The sequence below is a fragment of the Geotrypetes seraphini genome, chromosome 10 (assembly GCF_902459505.1).
Source record: "Geotrypetes seraphini chromosome 10, aGeoSer1.1, whole genome shotgun sequence".
Classification (NCBI taxonomy): Eukaryota; Metazoa; Chordata; class Amphibia; order Gymnophiona; family Dermophiidae; genus Geotrypetes; species Geotrypetes seraphini.
This window is the reverse complement of record NC_047093.1, coordinates 61,963,375-61,977,001: the sequence shown is the minus strand read 5'-3', so window position 1 is coordinate 61,977,001 and position 13,627 is coordinate 61,963,375. Positions and strand designations below refer to the sequence as shown.

The 13,627-nt window shown below is 48.7% G+C and overlaps 1 protein-coding gene and 1 long non-coding RNA gene across 4 annotated transcripts in view; one reads left to right on the top strand and one right to left on the bottom strand.

Moving 5' to 3' along the window:
* PMPCA (peptidase, mitochondrial processing subunit alpha) overlaps positions 1–7,966 on the bottom strand; it is a 52,405-nt gene extending 44,439 nt beyond the window's left edge. The window contains exons 1-3 of one of the 2 annotated variants that reach the window (XM_033960150.1): positions 7,920–7,966; positions 6,398–6,594; positions 5,935–6,014 (exon numbers count right to left, since the gene is read on the bottom strand). In XM_033960150.1, the coding sequence (XP_033816041.1) occupies positions 5,935–6,014; positions 6,398–6,594; positions 7,920–7,951 (309 nt within the window). In that variant the 5' untranslated portion in view covers positions 7,952–7,966. The other variant, XM_033960149.1, reaches the window with a different exon arrangement.
* Positions 7,794–13,627, top strand: part of LOC117367533 — a 61,026-nt gene continuing 55,192 nt past the window's right edge. Inside the window, exons 1-2 of one of the 2 annotated variants that reach the window (XR_004540786.1) lie at positions 7,794–8,048; positions 12,197–12,314. This is a non-coding gene — a long non-coding RNA (uncharacterized LOC117367533). The remainder of the gene's footprint in view (positions 8,049–12,196; positions 12,315–13,627) is intronic. The other variant, XR_004540785.1, reaches the window with a different exon arrangement.

Genomic DNA, 13,627 nt, shown 5'->3' with positions numbered 1-13,627 from the left:
GATTTCTTCAATAGGTGTGGACCTGAGGAATGCTACGGAGGCTGCCATCGCTCGGACCTTGTGTCCCGTTACTCGACCATGCAGCGCGAGACCAGCCTGAGCGTAGCAAAAGGAGATGCAATCGGCCAACCAGTTGGACAAGGTGTGTTTGGAAACTGGGTGACCTAACCGGTTTGGGTCGAAGGACAAAAACAGTTGTGGGACTTTCCGGTGTGACTGAGTGCGTTGGAGGTAAAAGGCCAACGCTCTCTTGCAGTCAAGAGTGTGGAGCGCCACTTCTCCGGGGTGAGAGTGGGGCTTGGGAAAAAACACAGGTAAGACAATGGACTGATTGAGATGAAAATCAGACACTACTTTAGGCAAGAACTTTGGATGGGTGCGGAGTACCACCTTGTCGTGATGGAATACCGTGAAGGGTGGGTCTGCTACCAGAGTTTGTAACTCACTAACCCGCCGGGCAGAAGTGAGCGCGAGCAGGAAAATCACCTTCCAAGTGAGGAATTTTGGATGGCATTTGTCTAGGGGCTCAAATGGAGGTTTCATTAGTTGAGCCAGAACCACGTTAAGGTCCCAAACCACCGGGGGAGGTTTGAGAGGAGGGTGGACGTTCAGAAGACCCTTCATGAAGCGAGAGACTAAGGGATGGAGCGAGAGGGCTTTCCCTTCCAGGGGCTGATGAAAGGCCGCAATCGCACTGAGGTGTACTCGAATGGAGTTGGTCTTTAGGCCGGAATGAGATAATTGAAGTAAATAGTCAAGGACCAGAGGGACGGGGACCGACACCGGGTCCTGGCTGTGGGAGGAGCACCAGGTTGAGAATCTGGTCCACTTTTGGGAGTAGCAGGTTATCGTCGAAGTCTTTCTAGAGGCCTCCAATATCTCCTTGACTGATTGAGACACGGGAAGAGCAGTCAGGGGGAGAGAAACCAAGCATTCAGATGAAGAGATTGAAGATTGGGATGTAACAGCGAACCCTGACCCTGTGATAGTAGAGAGGGAAACAGAGGCAGAGGCAGTGGATCTCTGACACTGAGTTGAAGTAGAAGGGAAAACCACGGCTGACGTGGCCAGCAAGGGGCAAACAGGATCAGGGTGGCTTGTACTGTTTTCAGGTGGACAAGCGTCCGCAGTATCAGAGGAAACGGCGGGAACGCGTACAGGAACCTTCCCTACCAGTCGAGGAGGAAGGCGTCGGCCTCGAGCCGGTCCGGGGAGTACATCCGGGAGCAGAAGAGAGGCAGCTTGTGGTTGTGGGGGGATGCGAATAGATCTATTTGAGGCGTCCCCCACTTTTCGAACACCTGTCGTAGGATCTGAGAGTGCAATGACCATTCGTGTGGCTGGAGGAGGCGGCTGAGTCTGTCCGCCAGACAATTTTGTTCTCCTTGTATGTACACCGCTCGAAGGAAGGTGTTGTTGGAGATTGCCCATTTCCAGAGGCGCAGGGCTTCCCGGCAAAGGGACCAAGACCCTGTTCCCCCTTGTTTGTTTAAGTAGTACATTGCTACCTGGTTGTCGGTTCGGATGAGAACCACTCGGTCGTGGAGCAGATGTTGAAAAGCTACAGCTGCGAGATAGATGGCCCGAAGCTCTAGCACGTTGATGTGGCAGCGACGGTCCTCTGCTAACCACATCCCTTGAGTGCGTAGGCCGTCCAGATGGGCTCCCCAAGCGTACTCCGACGAGTCCGTGGTGAGTACCTTGCTGTGGGGTGGGGTGAGGAAGAGCAAACCTTTGGAAAGATTTGAAGAGTCGGCCCACCAGCGGAGCGATCGTTGCAAGGAAGGCGTCACTGTCACGGGGCGGTCGATCGGGTCCCGGTCTTGACGCCATTGAGAGGCCAGGGTCCATTGAGGAATTATGGAGGCAGGCGAAGGGTGTGACATGGACGGTGGAGGCCATATGGCCCAAAAGAGTCATCATCTGCCGAGCTGATACCGAGGTCAGCAGGGAAATCCTTCGACTCAGACTTACTAAAGCCTCTAGACGCGGAGGGGGGAGGAAGGAACGGAGGCGAACCGTGTCCAGCGTGGCCCCGATGAACTGTAGGGACTGGGAGGGGCGTAGTTGGGATTTTGGGAAGTTTATCTCGAACCCCAGACTCTGTAGGTAGATAATAGTCTGTTGGGTCGCTGAGATAACCCCTTCCCTGGACGGGGCTTTGATCAGCCAGTCGTCCAGGTAGGGGAATACCTGAAGGCCCTGGGAGCGTAAGGTAGCTGCGACCACCACGAGGCACTTGGTGAAGACCCGAGGTGACGATGCTAGGCCGAAGGGGAGGACACGGTATTGTAGGTGCCAGTCCCCTACCTGAAAACGCAAGAACTTGCGGTGAGCGGGGTGCACTGGGACATGTGTGTACGCTTCCTTCAGATCGAGGGAGCAGAGCCAGTCGCCCTCGTCGATCAGGGGGTAGAGGGTCGGTAGGGAAAGCATCCGAAATTTTTCCCGTACCAGAAATTTGTTGAGGCGTCTCAAGTCTAGTATTGGGCGTAGGTCTCCCGTTTTTTTCGGTACCAGGAAGTAACGGGAGTAGAAGCCCTTCCCCCGTTGGCCAGGGGGAACCTCCTCCACTGCTCTCAGGCGAAGCAGGTCTCGAGCTTCAGAGAGGAGTAGGGGTAGCTGCGTCCGGTTGGGAGGGCAATTCCTTGGGGGGTTGTCCGGAGGAATGGCCCAAAAGTTGAGAGAGTATCCTGATGAGATCACGCCAAGGACCCATGCGTCTGACGTGACTTGTTCCCAGCGAGGGTAGAAGGCTTTGAGGCGACCCCCGATGGGAAGGAGGCCTGGGACTATGGCGGAGGGGGCCCGCCCCCTTCCGCGTATCCCGTCAAAAGGATGGGGATGGTTTGGTAGTCGCAGGCGGTTAGGACTTGGGCAGAGCCCGATGGTGGGCTTGCGGGCGCCTGGGTGGAGGCCGCGAGAATGCAGGAGTGGATTTTTGTGGGTAGCGGTGCGGAGGGGCCCTATAAGGCCTGGACGCGGGCGGTTTAGGCTTTTGCCGGACGAGGGAGGCAAACGAGCGTTCGTGTTCGGAGAGGCGTTTTGTAGCCGCCTCGATAGTGTCATCGAACAGTTCTTTTCCCACGCAGGGGAGGTTAGCCAACCGGTCCTGTAAGTTGGGGTCCATGTCGACTAGGCGTAGCCAAGCTAGTCGGCGCATGGCGATAGCAAAGGCTGCCTCTCTGGAGGAGAGTTCGAAACCATCGTAGGCCGCGTGGAATAGATGGAGGTGTAGGTTGGAGAGGGATTCCAAGAGCAGGCTAAACGCTCCTTGGCGGGAGCCCGGTAGGTCAGTCTCAAAGGCTCTCAGTAGTCCAATGAGGTGTTTGAGGTAGGATGTGAAGGTGAAAGTGTAGCTTTGCACCCTAGAGGCCATCATCGCATTTTGATATAGTCTCCTGCCGAACTTGTCTAGGGTTCGGCCTTCTCGGCCTGGGGGGACCGCCGCTGAGACCAGGGAGGGGTGAGCCTTTTTTAAGGAGGATTCTACTAACAGCGACTGGTGGGAGAGCTGTGGTTGTTCAAATCCCGGAAAGGGTACTGTACGGTACTTGGCCTCCATTTTGGAGGGCACGGCTGTGACCATATAGGGGGTCTCCAGGTTCCTGAAGAGAGCCTATTGGAGTATCGGGTTAGGCGGTAAGCGAAGGGACTCTCTGGGCAGTGATGGCATATCCAGTTCCGCTAGGTACTCTTTAGAGTATCTGGAGTCGGACTGGAGGTCTAAATTCAAAGCATGGCCCATGTCCTGGACAAAGCGTGAGAAGGATGGGCGGGATGTTCCCGAGGCCCCGTGCGGGGTCGGTGAACGAGACCTCCGTCGGGTGGAGAAGGAAGGGGAGGCTTCCCTCGAGTATCGAGGTTCCTGCTCCGATCCAAGCTCTGAGACCGGGGACGCACTGTGAAAGTGTTCCGGGGTCGTGGATCTCCGACGTCTCGAGGAGCCCCTCGGAGACGACGCCGGGGTTTGGGGTACCGACCGATGTCGAATCGGTGACCTCGACCCGGACTCTGTCGGTGAAAGCCCGATACCTTGGATCGGCGCCCCGGATGCACGGGTTGGAGAGTGATAACTCTGCCACTCTCAGCGGTCCCGTACGAGGTGTAGGTGAACGGCCTCGTAGAGTGGGGGAACCCCGGGCCTTCTTGGAGGTGCGGCGGTTCGAGGTTTCTGTTGTTTTAGCATGACGTTTTGCCCCGCGGCGGTCTGTGGAGGGAGAGCGCCTCGGGCGCCTCGGCGAGGAGTCCGAGGAGGATGGGATGCGGCGAAGCTTGCGCACTTTTCCCCGAGTTGGCTCGACGTGAGGCTCAGGCTGGTCTGGCACATGCGGGGTCGAGGTCGAGGCCGGTTGTAGCTGGGCCATTGCAGCGGACAGCTCCAACGAGATCATCGCTCGGAGTAGGTCCTGAAAGACGGGCACGGACAGCATCGAAGGCATGTCCACTGCCTCGGTGCACTCCACCGGGGGCGACCTCGTATCAGAGTATTCCCGTGTGGTGGAGGCACGGCCCGAAGGCTTGGAGGGCTTCGCCGGGGCTGTAAGCATGGGGCTTCCGCCATGCGTCGCCGGTGTCCCCGAGGCTGGTTTCTTCGCTGGTACAGAACCTGAAGAGGGAAGAGGGGACTTACCCGGAGCCGAGGCTTTCTGTTGTCCCGAGGACTTTGGATTCGAGTCTCGAGGCGATGCCGAGGTATTCGGGGCCGAGGTCAAGGCCGGGGCCGACCTCGAGGCCGAGGTAGAGGGTTGGTCTGGGGCTAAAAGATCCGCCATGCGGGTTTTTCTTCGACGGAGGGCCCGGTTCTGGAAAGTAGCGCACTGGGGGCAGGAGTCGGTTGGATGAGCGGCCCCCAGGCAGAGGATGCACCGGCGATGCGGGTCTGTGATGGAAAGAAGCCGCTCGCTCCGGGTGCACTTTTTAAAGCCGGTCAAAGGCCGGGACATAGAATCAAAAGTGGCCGCGGCTCGAGTAGCCACGCGGCCACGGGGACCCGGAAGCCTCCGGGTCGGTCAAAAACGAAGCAGGAATCAAGTTGAAAAAGAAAATTTCGCGCACAGCGACTTAATCGAGAAAAAACAAGAAAAAATCGCGGTGCTAGAAGGCAGTTGGGGCAGAGCCTGAAAAAACACGACTTCTAGGCTCAGCGGAAAATTTTGAACTGGAGACCACAAGGGGATGCACCCCCTAGTGGAGCAGGAAGGCACGCATGCGTGGAGCAGCAGAGCAAACTTAAATCTTCAATCAAGTTTGCTTGAAAATGCTTCCGCATCGGGGCTCCGTAGATGACGTCACCCACATGTGAGAATATCATGCCTGCTTGTCCTGGAATAATAATAATAATAATAATTTTATTTCTTATATACTGCTATACCCTAAGTTCGAAGCGGTTTACAAAGAGGGTCGTGCCGAGAGAAGGTGCAGTGCTGGGTTCCAACTGCCAAAACCTACTCCAGCCCATCTATACCCTCCTAGCCACTGAAGCCCTCTCCAGCCCATCCTACCCCAAACGGCCATATACAGACACAGACCGTGCAAGTCTGCCCAGTACTGGCCTTAGTTCAATATTTAATATTATTTTTTGATTCTAGATCCTCTGTGTTCATACCATGCTTCTTTGAACTCAATCACCATTTTCCTCTCCACCACCTCTCTCGGGAGTGCATTCCAGGCATCTACCACCCTCTCCGTAAAGTAGAATTTCCTAAAATTGCTCTTGAATATACCACCCCTCAACCTCTAATTATGTCCTATGGTTTTACCATTTTCCTTTCTCTGGAAAAGATTTTGTTCTACGTTAATACCCTTCAAGAATTTGAATGTCTGAATCATATCTCCCTTGTCCTTCCTTTCCTCTAGGGATTTAACATCCCCTGTGAGAATTTAGCCATCATAGTAATCAATTATCAGAAGCATCAAGAAAAGGATACTTACTGAAAAAGCTAGTTTTTCCAAAAAATGTGAAATTCCACTAAGATATTTTGCTTCATGTCTTGAGCCTGAATTTATAAGAACTGTAAGAAAGCAAATGATTAATGGCAAATTGTTCTACTATATAAGGATACTACAATGAGACAGAATACTGTTTTTGTTGAAAACTGTCCATTGTGGTCAATTGTCTTTCTCTAAAAAGAAAAGCCCACAAAAAAATTAAACTGCAAAAATTATATATATATATATATATATATATATATATATATATATATACAGGATGATAGGGTAACCTGTTATGCTTTCTAAATTACTTCTCTATTATCACTTCATTTACACAAAACCTTAGTAGTCACTGCAGTGTTTGTTTCTTTTTCAAACTATATATGTTCATATGTAGCTATTAATGATTGTATGCATTTTGCATACTAAAAAGTGTATACAAACTAACTTCTCATATACTTACTTCCTACTGTACAAAACTGTCCAAACTTATTTTGTGATGCAACACGTAGTCCATTCTCCAGTGTTGTTACTTTTGTTTCAAACTTTTCGTCAACTGTGGCAAAAATAGGCTTAGGCACTCCGGGTAGGGAGGAAGATAGGGGGATGTTGGGATAACTGTTTCCGCTGCTATACTGTCTGTACCCTACCAATCCAAATCTGAAACAACAGCATTTGGAACATGAGGGAGGAAAAGGAGCACTTCTGCTTTTATGATTAACCATTTTAATATAGTACACACAGGAGCATCTTATTTTTAACATTTCTGCCCAAAGATTAAACTTCTGGCATCTATGCATAGTGGCAACAATGCATTCTGAAGATAAATACAGAAGAACTAAAAAAAAAAAAATGTAAACATAATTAGGCTAAAAATACGAAATTTGTTGCAAATATCACTATTTTGGTAATCTGGGATTGTCAAGCACAAGCAAAGAAGGGCCAGTGTTCAACAGACGAAATCAAAGCACGAAAGCACAAAGAACACAAGTCTCTGGAAGTCCAGGAAAAATGATTTATTATGGAATGTGCTCACAAAAGTAAGACTCGGACCTAATAAATTCTGAGGTTGCTTTTATTTTGACTTCAAATTGACTATTTGAATAGATCATTTTTCCTGGACATCAAGAGACTTATGTTTGTTCTTCTTTGTGCTTCAATCTGGGATTGTCAACCACGGTGCGATAGATGTCCTTACACCCTAAGGCACCAGCAGTCTGCAGTACTTTCAAAGAAGGCCAGGCCGTTCAAGCTCATTTAAGGAAGTAATATCATAGGTATTAAACCATCATACATTGAGAGGATCACTTCTGCGCTTTGTTCTACAGGGGAAGAGGGGAGGGGGTTGAGAAGAGGATGAAAAACACCATATCCATTTTAATGAGGCAACATCTGAAGGCTGCACATCATGTGACAGAGCGCTCAGGGGGCCTCCGACGGTTCCCGGTTTGGTAATGTACAACACAATATATTCTGAGATTGAAATCAGCCCTAGATAGCACAATTCAGTGTCGTGTGGGGGAGGACCCTAAGACCTCATGGACACTCAGAGGGAGTACAAGGGATGAAGGTGTTTTTTGTACCACTTCTACCACGACCTAATTTAATAACTTATGACCTGATTTTTTTTTTTTTAAGCATTTCCTGCTGTCATTCATAGCCGGCCTAACACCTCCCGTCACTAGGGTCGGCGCCTTGGAGATCAGAGATAGAGGGGGAATCATTTTAAAAGAGGAGTTTAAAGCTTCCTTCCTTCCTCCCTCCCTCCAATACGTGCCGGTGTGCCAGTAACACTTCTGCAGCCTAGCCTGAAACACCGACGCCAACCGTTTCCCCTCCTCACCGGCGGCACCGGCTCCACACTCGCACGCCCATCACGTAGGCCGCCATCATGCCTGAGATTTCCCTGACCTAGCCCGAGCACGCGCACCCCATCCTGCGCATTTCCGGCTTTCGGGTGACGTCATATCTGGCGCCGCACTCACTGTCTCGAGTCCGTTATAGCCTTAATCAGCATGTGGGAATCGCTCTCGTTGCCGAAAAACAAGGAGGAAAGAGAGAGAGAGATGTTGGCGTGGAGGAAGGGATTGATAGAAAGATGCCACGGTGAAAAGGTAAAGGACGGATTAGCAGGATCCTCTGGATTCTTCCGGATCCTCTTATAAAAACGTTGAACTCTGACTTTTTACAGTCTCCGTCATAAATACGTGGACTACCATGCGTTTTCTACTTTTTTTTTAAATTCCTTTTAAATGTCGATAAGGCAGTGGATAAATCTTCTGCAGTTCTGGTTTCCTTCCCCTCGCGGCGAGTCCCAGCTTCACAGTCCCCAGTTATGTCCAACACCAGCTCTAGCAGGATACATATTTCAAATCTGATATATTCTAATCACAAAATAGAAAATAATAGTGGGTTGTTGTTGTTTTTTTTAACCTTTTAGTGTCTGGACATTTTATTCTTCACAGCACACTGGTCTTAGGCTCTGGTTTCTGTTTCCATCTGTCTACTCTTAACTCACTTGCCAGGATCTCCTGACCATTTGACTTGTCTTCTTTCTCCATGCTCACCATTCATCTTCCATCTCTGTATGATTTTCCCCCCATGTTCAGCAAGCATCTCCCTGCATTAATCATCTCACCATTCTATGATCCCCTCCTCCTCCTGTGTTACAATATCACTCCTCTACATCCCTATGCCCTGCTTGTCCAGCATCTCCCTCCTGTGTTCTTATTCTCCCCCATGTCTAGCCATCTTCTTTCTGTGTCCATATACCACCCCCATGCAGATGCAGCATTCCCCGTTTTGGCCCTGTACCTATGCTCCCATCCATGCCCACCATCTTCCCTCTTTTTGTATATCACCCTGTGTTCAGCTTCTCTCCTTTCTTACTCCCTTACACCAATGTCTCTCTTTCTGCCGTCCCTCCCCTATGTTCAATATGTCAGTCACTCTTCCTTCAGCTTCTCTTTCCATTTCCTCTCTCTTTCTCGCTGCAGGTCCTGCACCTCTTCCCCTGGGTCCACCACCTCTATCCCCTCCCTTCAGCACCCAGGTGTGGATCTGGCACCTCTCCCTTCCCTCCAGTTCCACTTAACGCACATGGGCCCAGCACCTGTTTCTCTTCCCCCCCAATCCCCAGACTAGATTCAGCAACTGTCTCCCTTTGCTTCAGCTAGTCCAAATCCAGCAGCCCAAGCAACTCCCTCCCTCTTTGCGGGTGCAGCAGCAGCAGCACCCTTTCCTCCCTATCACCGGTCCAACAGCCCCCTAACCCTCACACCTTCCGAAGTTACATTGGAAAGAGGGACTCTGCGGCAGGAAGTTTCCATTCCAATAGGCTGGCATGCCCACCCCAGGAAGTGCAAAGGGGCCGACTCAGGAGTTGCACTCGTAGGTTTTTTTTGTTGTTGTTTTTTTCCATCCACCATCAAGAGGGAGGGTGTAAGGGTTGGATGGGGGGCTGTTGGACCGCCAAGAGGGAAAGGGGCTGCTGCCAGACACACGATCACGCCAAGGAGGGCACAGAAGCAATTCACAGCAGATACTTCACTGCAGGGATAAGGCCATTCACTGTTCCACGGGACAGTGAATGGCCTTGTCCCTGTACCAGTGGCAACCAGTCATCTTTTCCCCCCAGTCCTGTAGGCTAGCCATGGGTAACAGTTACTGTGTCATTCTAATTTGGAGCGCCATTCAGTGATAAAAGATTTCTCACAAAGGAAGGGAAAATACCAAAGGATATCCATGAACGCAAGACTATAGTTTATGGTAATTCTACCCCATCATCCTACATGACATGACAGCCATGTCAAGGAGCCTCATATTGGAAAAAGCAAATTCTCCTACAGTTTCCATATAATTTTTTTTCCATTCTATGGATGTCCGTTCTTAACATGTCAATCACTTCTTCATAAGATTAACCTACATACCACTTCCAAACAACTTCAGTGGCCTCCACCATGGCCCTTATATGGAGCATCTTCATCCTCAGTCCCTTCTTTGCAATTTCTTTCCAGTTTACACCAAGACATGATATCACTTGACTTTCCAACTTTCTGTCCTCACCATTCTATTTTTCTTCTTAATATATCACTACCATCACCCCTTTCTACAAGTAACTAGGGACTCACCAACAAGCGTGAATACATCTCCCCTGCTTGTCTCTGGAGAAAGTGCAGTTGTTTACCTGTAACAGGGGTTCTCTTTAGACAGCAGGGGAATGTAGTCACACTTCCCCTCCCCTCTGATGTATATATGACTTCTTCAGCTAGAGACAAAACTGAGTATCAAGGGGAGGGGCCACTGAAGGCGGGAATCCCTGAACATGCTCAGCAAGCCAAAGGCTTACTTTTGCTATAGGAGAGCACTGACACACAGGATCAGTCTAAGGACTTCACCAACAAGTGTAACTACGTTCCCCCATTACAGGTAAGCAACTGCACTTTCTTAGCTGTTATACATTATTGAGAAAACAAAAGAGAAGCACAAACTCGCCTCGTGGACACCAACAATAAATAAACAAAGAGGGGCAAGTGAGATGTCTAAATCCAACCAAGGGAATAATGTTTATTAGTCTAAAATGAAGTCAAACAAAGAGAAACACTCTCTTCTGTTGTGGTCCTAACTAGGATTCCAGTTTCAGCAGCTGCCTTCTTCAGGGACTAGTGAGAAACAGAATAGTTTTCAGTTCTAGGATAAACCTACTCAGATCACAGCTGTGCTGCAGCCTCTGCTTCACTATTTGACGATATCCATGTAATACATTCTTCAGGTGAACACTAAATTGTAATCTTGAATTTTTTAGTTGGGCATCTGAAGGTAAACGTTGGGGTACAGATATTCGGTTAATGGCTTCCGATTGAGAATAATTTTATTCTGTATCTCACTAGTCCTCTGAAGGCAGCATCTGCCGAAACTGGGATCCTAGGCTAGGACCACAACAGAACAGAATGTTTCTCTTTGTTTGACTTCATGTTGAACTAATAAACATTATACCCTTGGTTGGATTTAGACATTTACATAAGACACTTAGGGCTAGATTCACTAAGCAAACCAATCGTGTACCGATCGGTTTGCAACCCGATTTTACCACTGCCCGATTCACTTACCTCTCTGCCGATCCGATTCTGATCCGCATATGCAAATGAGGGGAATGGCATACAAAGTAGGCAGGGACACGTTTCACAAAACAAATTTTGCAAACCAACTGGGCTGGCTGATCAACCCAAGAAGTGACTGCTGGGGACCAGTCGCAAACGTCCTTTCCGACTCTCCAGCTCCATTGCCCCCCTCTCTGCCCCGAATCTCTCTTGCCTGCTCTCCCCCAAATCTGTCCTGCCTGCCACGCTGCTCTCCCCCGAATCGCCACCCTGCTCGCCCCTGAATCTCTCCTGCCCTTCCCCGCACAGTGAGCCCGTGGTTTTAGCTCATGGGTTAAAACCACGGGCTCGCAAAGAAGTTGAGAAAAAAAGTTTTTTAAAAAAAGAGGCTGCTGCTGCCGCCGGGGATGAAGTTGGAACCCCCCTTAAAAAAAAACAACAACAAAAAAAACATGCAGCAAAAGAACACGAACGAATGCGTAGACCATCTACAGGGAAAGCAGAGGTCTGCGCATGCGGGCATTCCTCCAATTGCACCCATTAGATTATTATGGCTTGAAGAATCCATCGGACCTGCCCGGATTTGACACGGATCGGTCATGTTAGTGAATCTAGCCCTTAATAAGAGTTAAGGGATTTCTTGTTTGTTAATTTAATAAGGCAAGGTACTTATGAGCTTAGCTAGATAGTAATCATACTTAAACACAGATGATCATGCTTTAAGAAAGTTAATATAATTAAGGTCTTGTATAACCTGCTTGGTCCTATAGTTCCCCAGGCAGACATTTTCAGCTCAGAGAGAGCATGGGTAGGAGAATGGTAGGCCTGGGGGTTCTGCCACTGGGAGTGTGGTGTGTTGTCACTCTTCAGAGTGGGGATGGGGCATACTGACAAGCAGGGAAATTGCTGGGTTGGGTGGGGAAACTGCTGGGTCGGGTGGGGGAACGGGACTGGCAAGGCTGGCAGCGGTGGTAACGGAGAAGGGATGCTATTGCAAGGGAGGATAAACACATGAACCTGCATTGGTTTCTGGGTGGGTGATGTCAGGGAAATTGACTACTTCCAATTTGCATAAATTTCTGTTTTTGGAATTTTGGATAAAGGATCTTGTACCTGTACTGTGCTTTCTTAAGATTCAACGTTGTTTTATCTTCCTCCTCTAGGACAAATTCCAAGAATGTACTACCCACTCTTTGAAAAGATTATTTGATGCTATGCCTGGGTCTGTGTTCCTGTGAAGCTCTCCAGCTTCCCTCTTCCCATCCCCCCACATTGAAAGAGGTCTGAAATTTTCCTAGTTTGCTTCCAAGTTTAATGTGCTGTGATTAATAACTAGCATCCAGAATGAAGTCTATTTCTATAATCTGTCTATACAGCTCTCCCTCTGTATTCACAGTTTTATCACTCGTGATTTTGGTTATTCATGATTTTTACTATGCTGGCTCCTCCCCCAGAATGACATCATCCCAGCACTTTCTTCAGCGTGCAGCATTGCTGAGCGGGTATTTTTACCCATGAAGTTTCACTTATATTATGTCTTTCTTACCTTATTGCTAAGGACAACGAACCACAGTTTACCCTTTTCTCCAAAAGAACGCTGTCAGCTACCACCGCTTCCAGCTCACCACCCCTCACTATTGCTCTGACGGCTGCAGACAATGAACCACAGTTTACCCTCTTCTCCCTCCTAGCTCCTGTACTTAACAACAACTGGAACCAAAAGAACCCTGTCAGCCGCTGCCGGCTCACCACCCCTCACTATCACTCCGATAGCTGCAGACAACGAACCACAGTTTACCCCCCTCTCCTTCCACTGTTGCCTTTAAGTTATTCGTAGTTTTTCTGGGCAGGCAGGGGGAGGAGGTGAATAACTTTCTCATATGTTATTCGCAGTTTTATCATATTCTCGAGGCTTTTTAACAGAAAACCGCAAATAACATATGAGAAAGTTACTCGTGGTTTTTCCATATTCGCGGGTCAGTTCATCCCCAATTACCGTGAATATGGAGGGAGAAGTGTAACACCCTTTTCCATCCCTGTTTTTCCCAGAGCTCAAGATCTCTGTCAATCTCTAGTTTTTTTGCATATACAAATAATTTTTGGTTCTTTTCAGAACTTAGATCAAGTGGTAAAATTAGATCATACAAAATAAATCTAAAAATCAAAGCATTATTTGAAAGCATCCTAGAGCTCAAAATATTTTATTTAAGAATTTACAGTTTTTAATCTAATACTTGTAGGAAAAATAGCAGCTCCTCCTCCCCCCCCCCAGCCTTTTTAAATGAATAGACAGTGTGGCAATGTACTTAGGCTGATACAGGCGATGCCAAGAATGTGATGAAAAAGTACACCAAGCTCAAGAGCAGTAGGTTGGGCAATTTTAGCATTGGCTGCAAGCACTCTTTCAACCATAGAGAAGTGCTTTTGTAAACAGAATAGATTTGCACGTGCTGAGAAACAGGATGCTGGAGTTAGAATTTAAAAAACCAAACAGAAAGCAAGCATTTTAGGTATCTTCCCTTAGCAATGCCAAATATACACTTTGATTTCATAATGAACAACTTCTTAGGAAGATTTGAAGCTGTTGAGTAGAT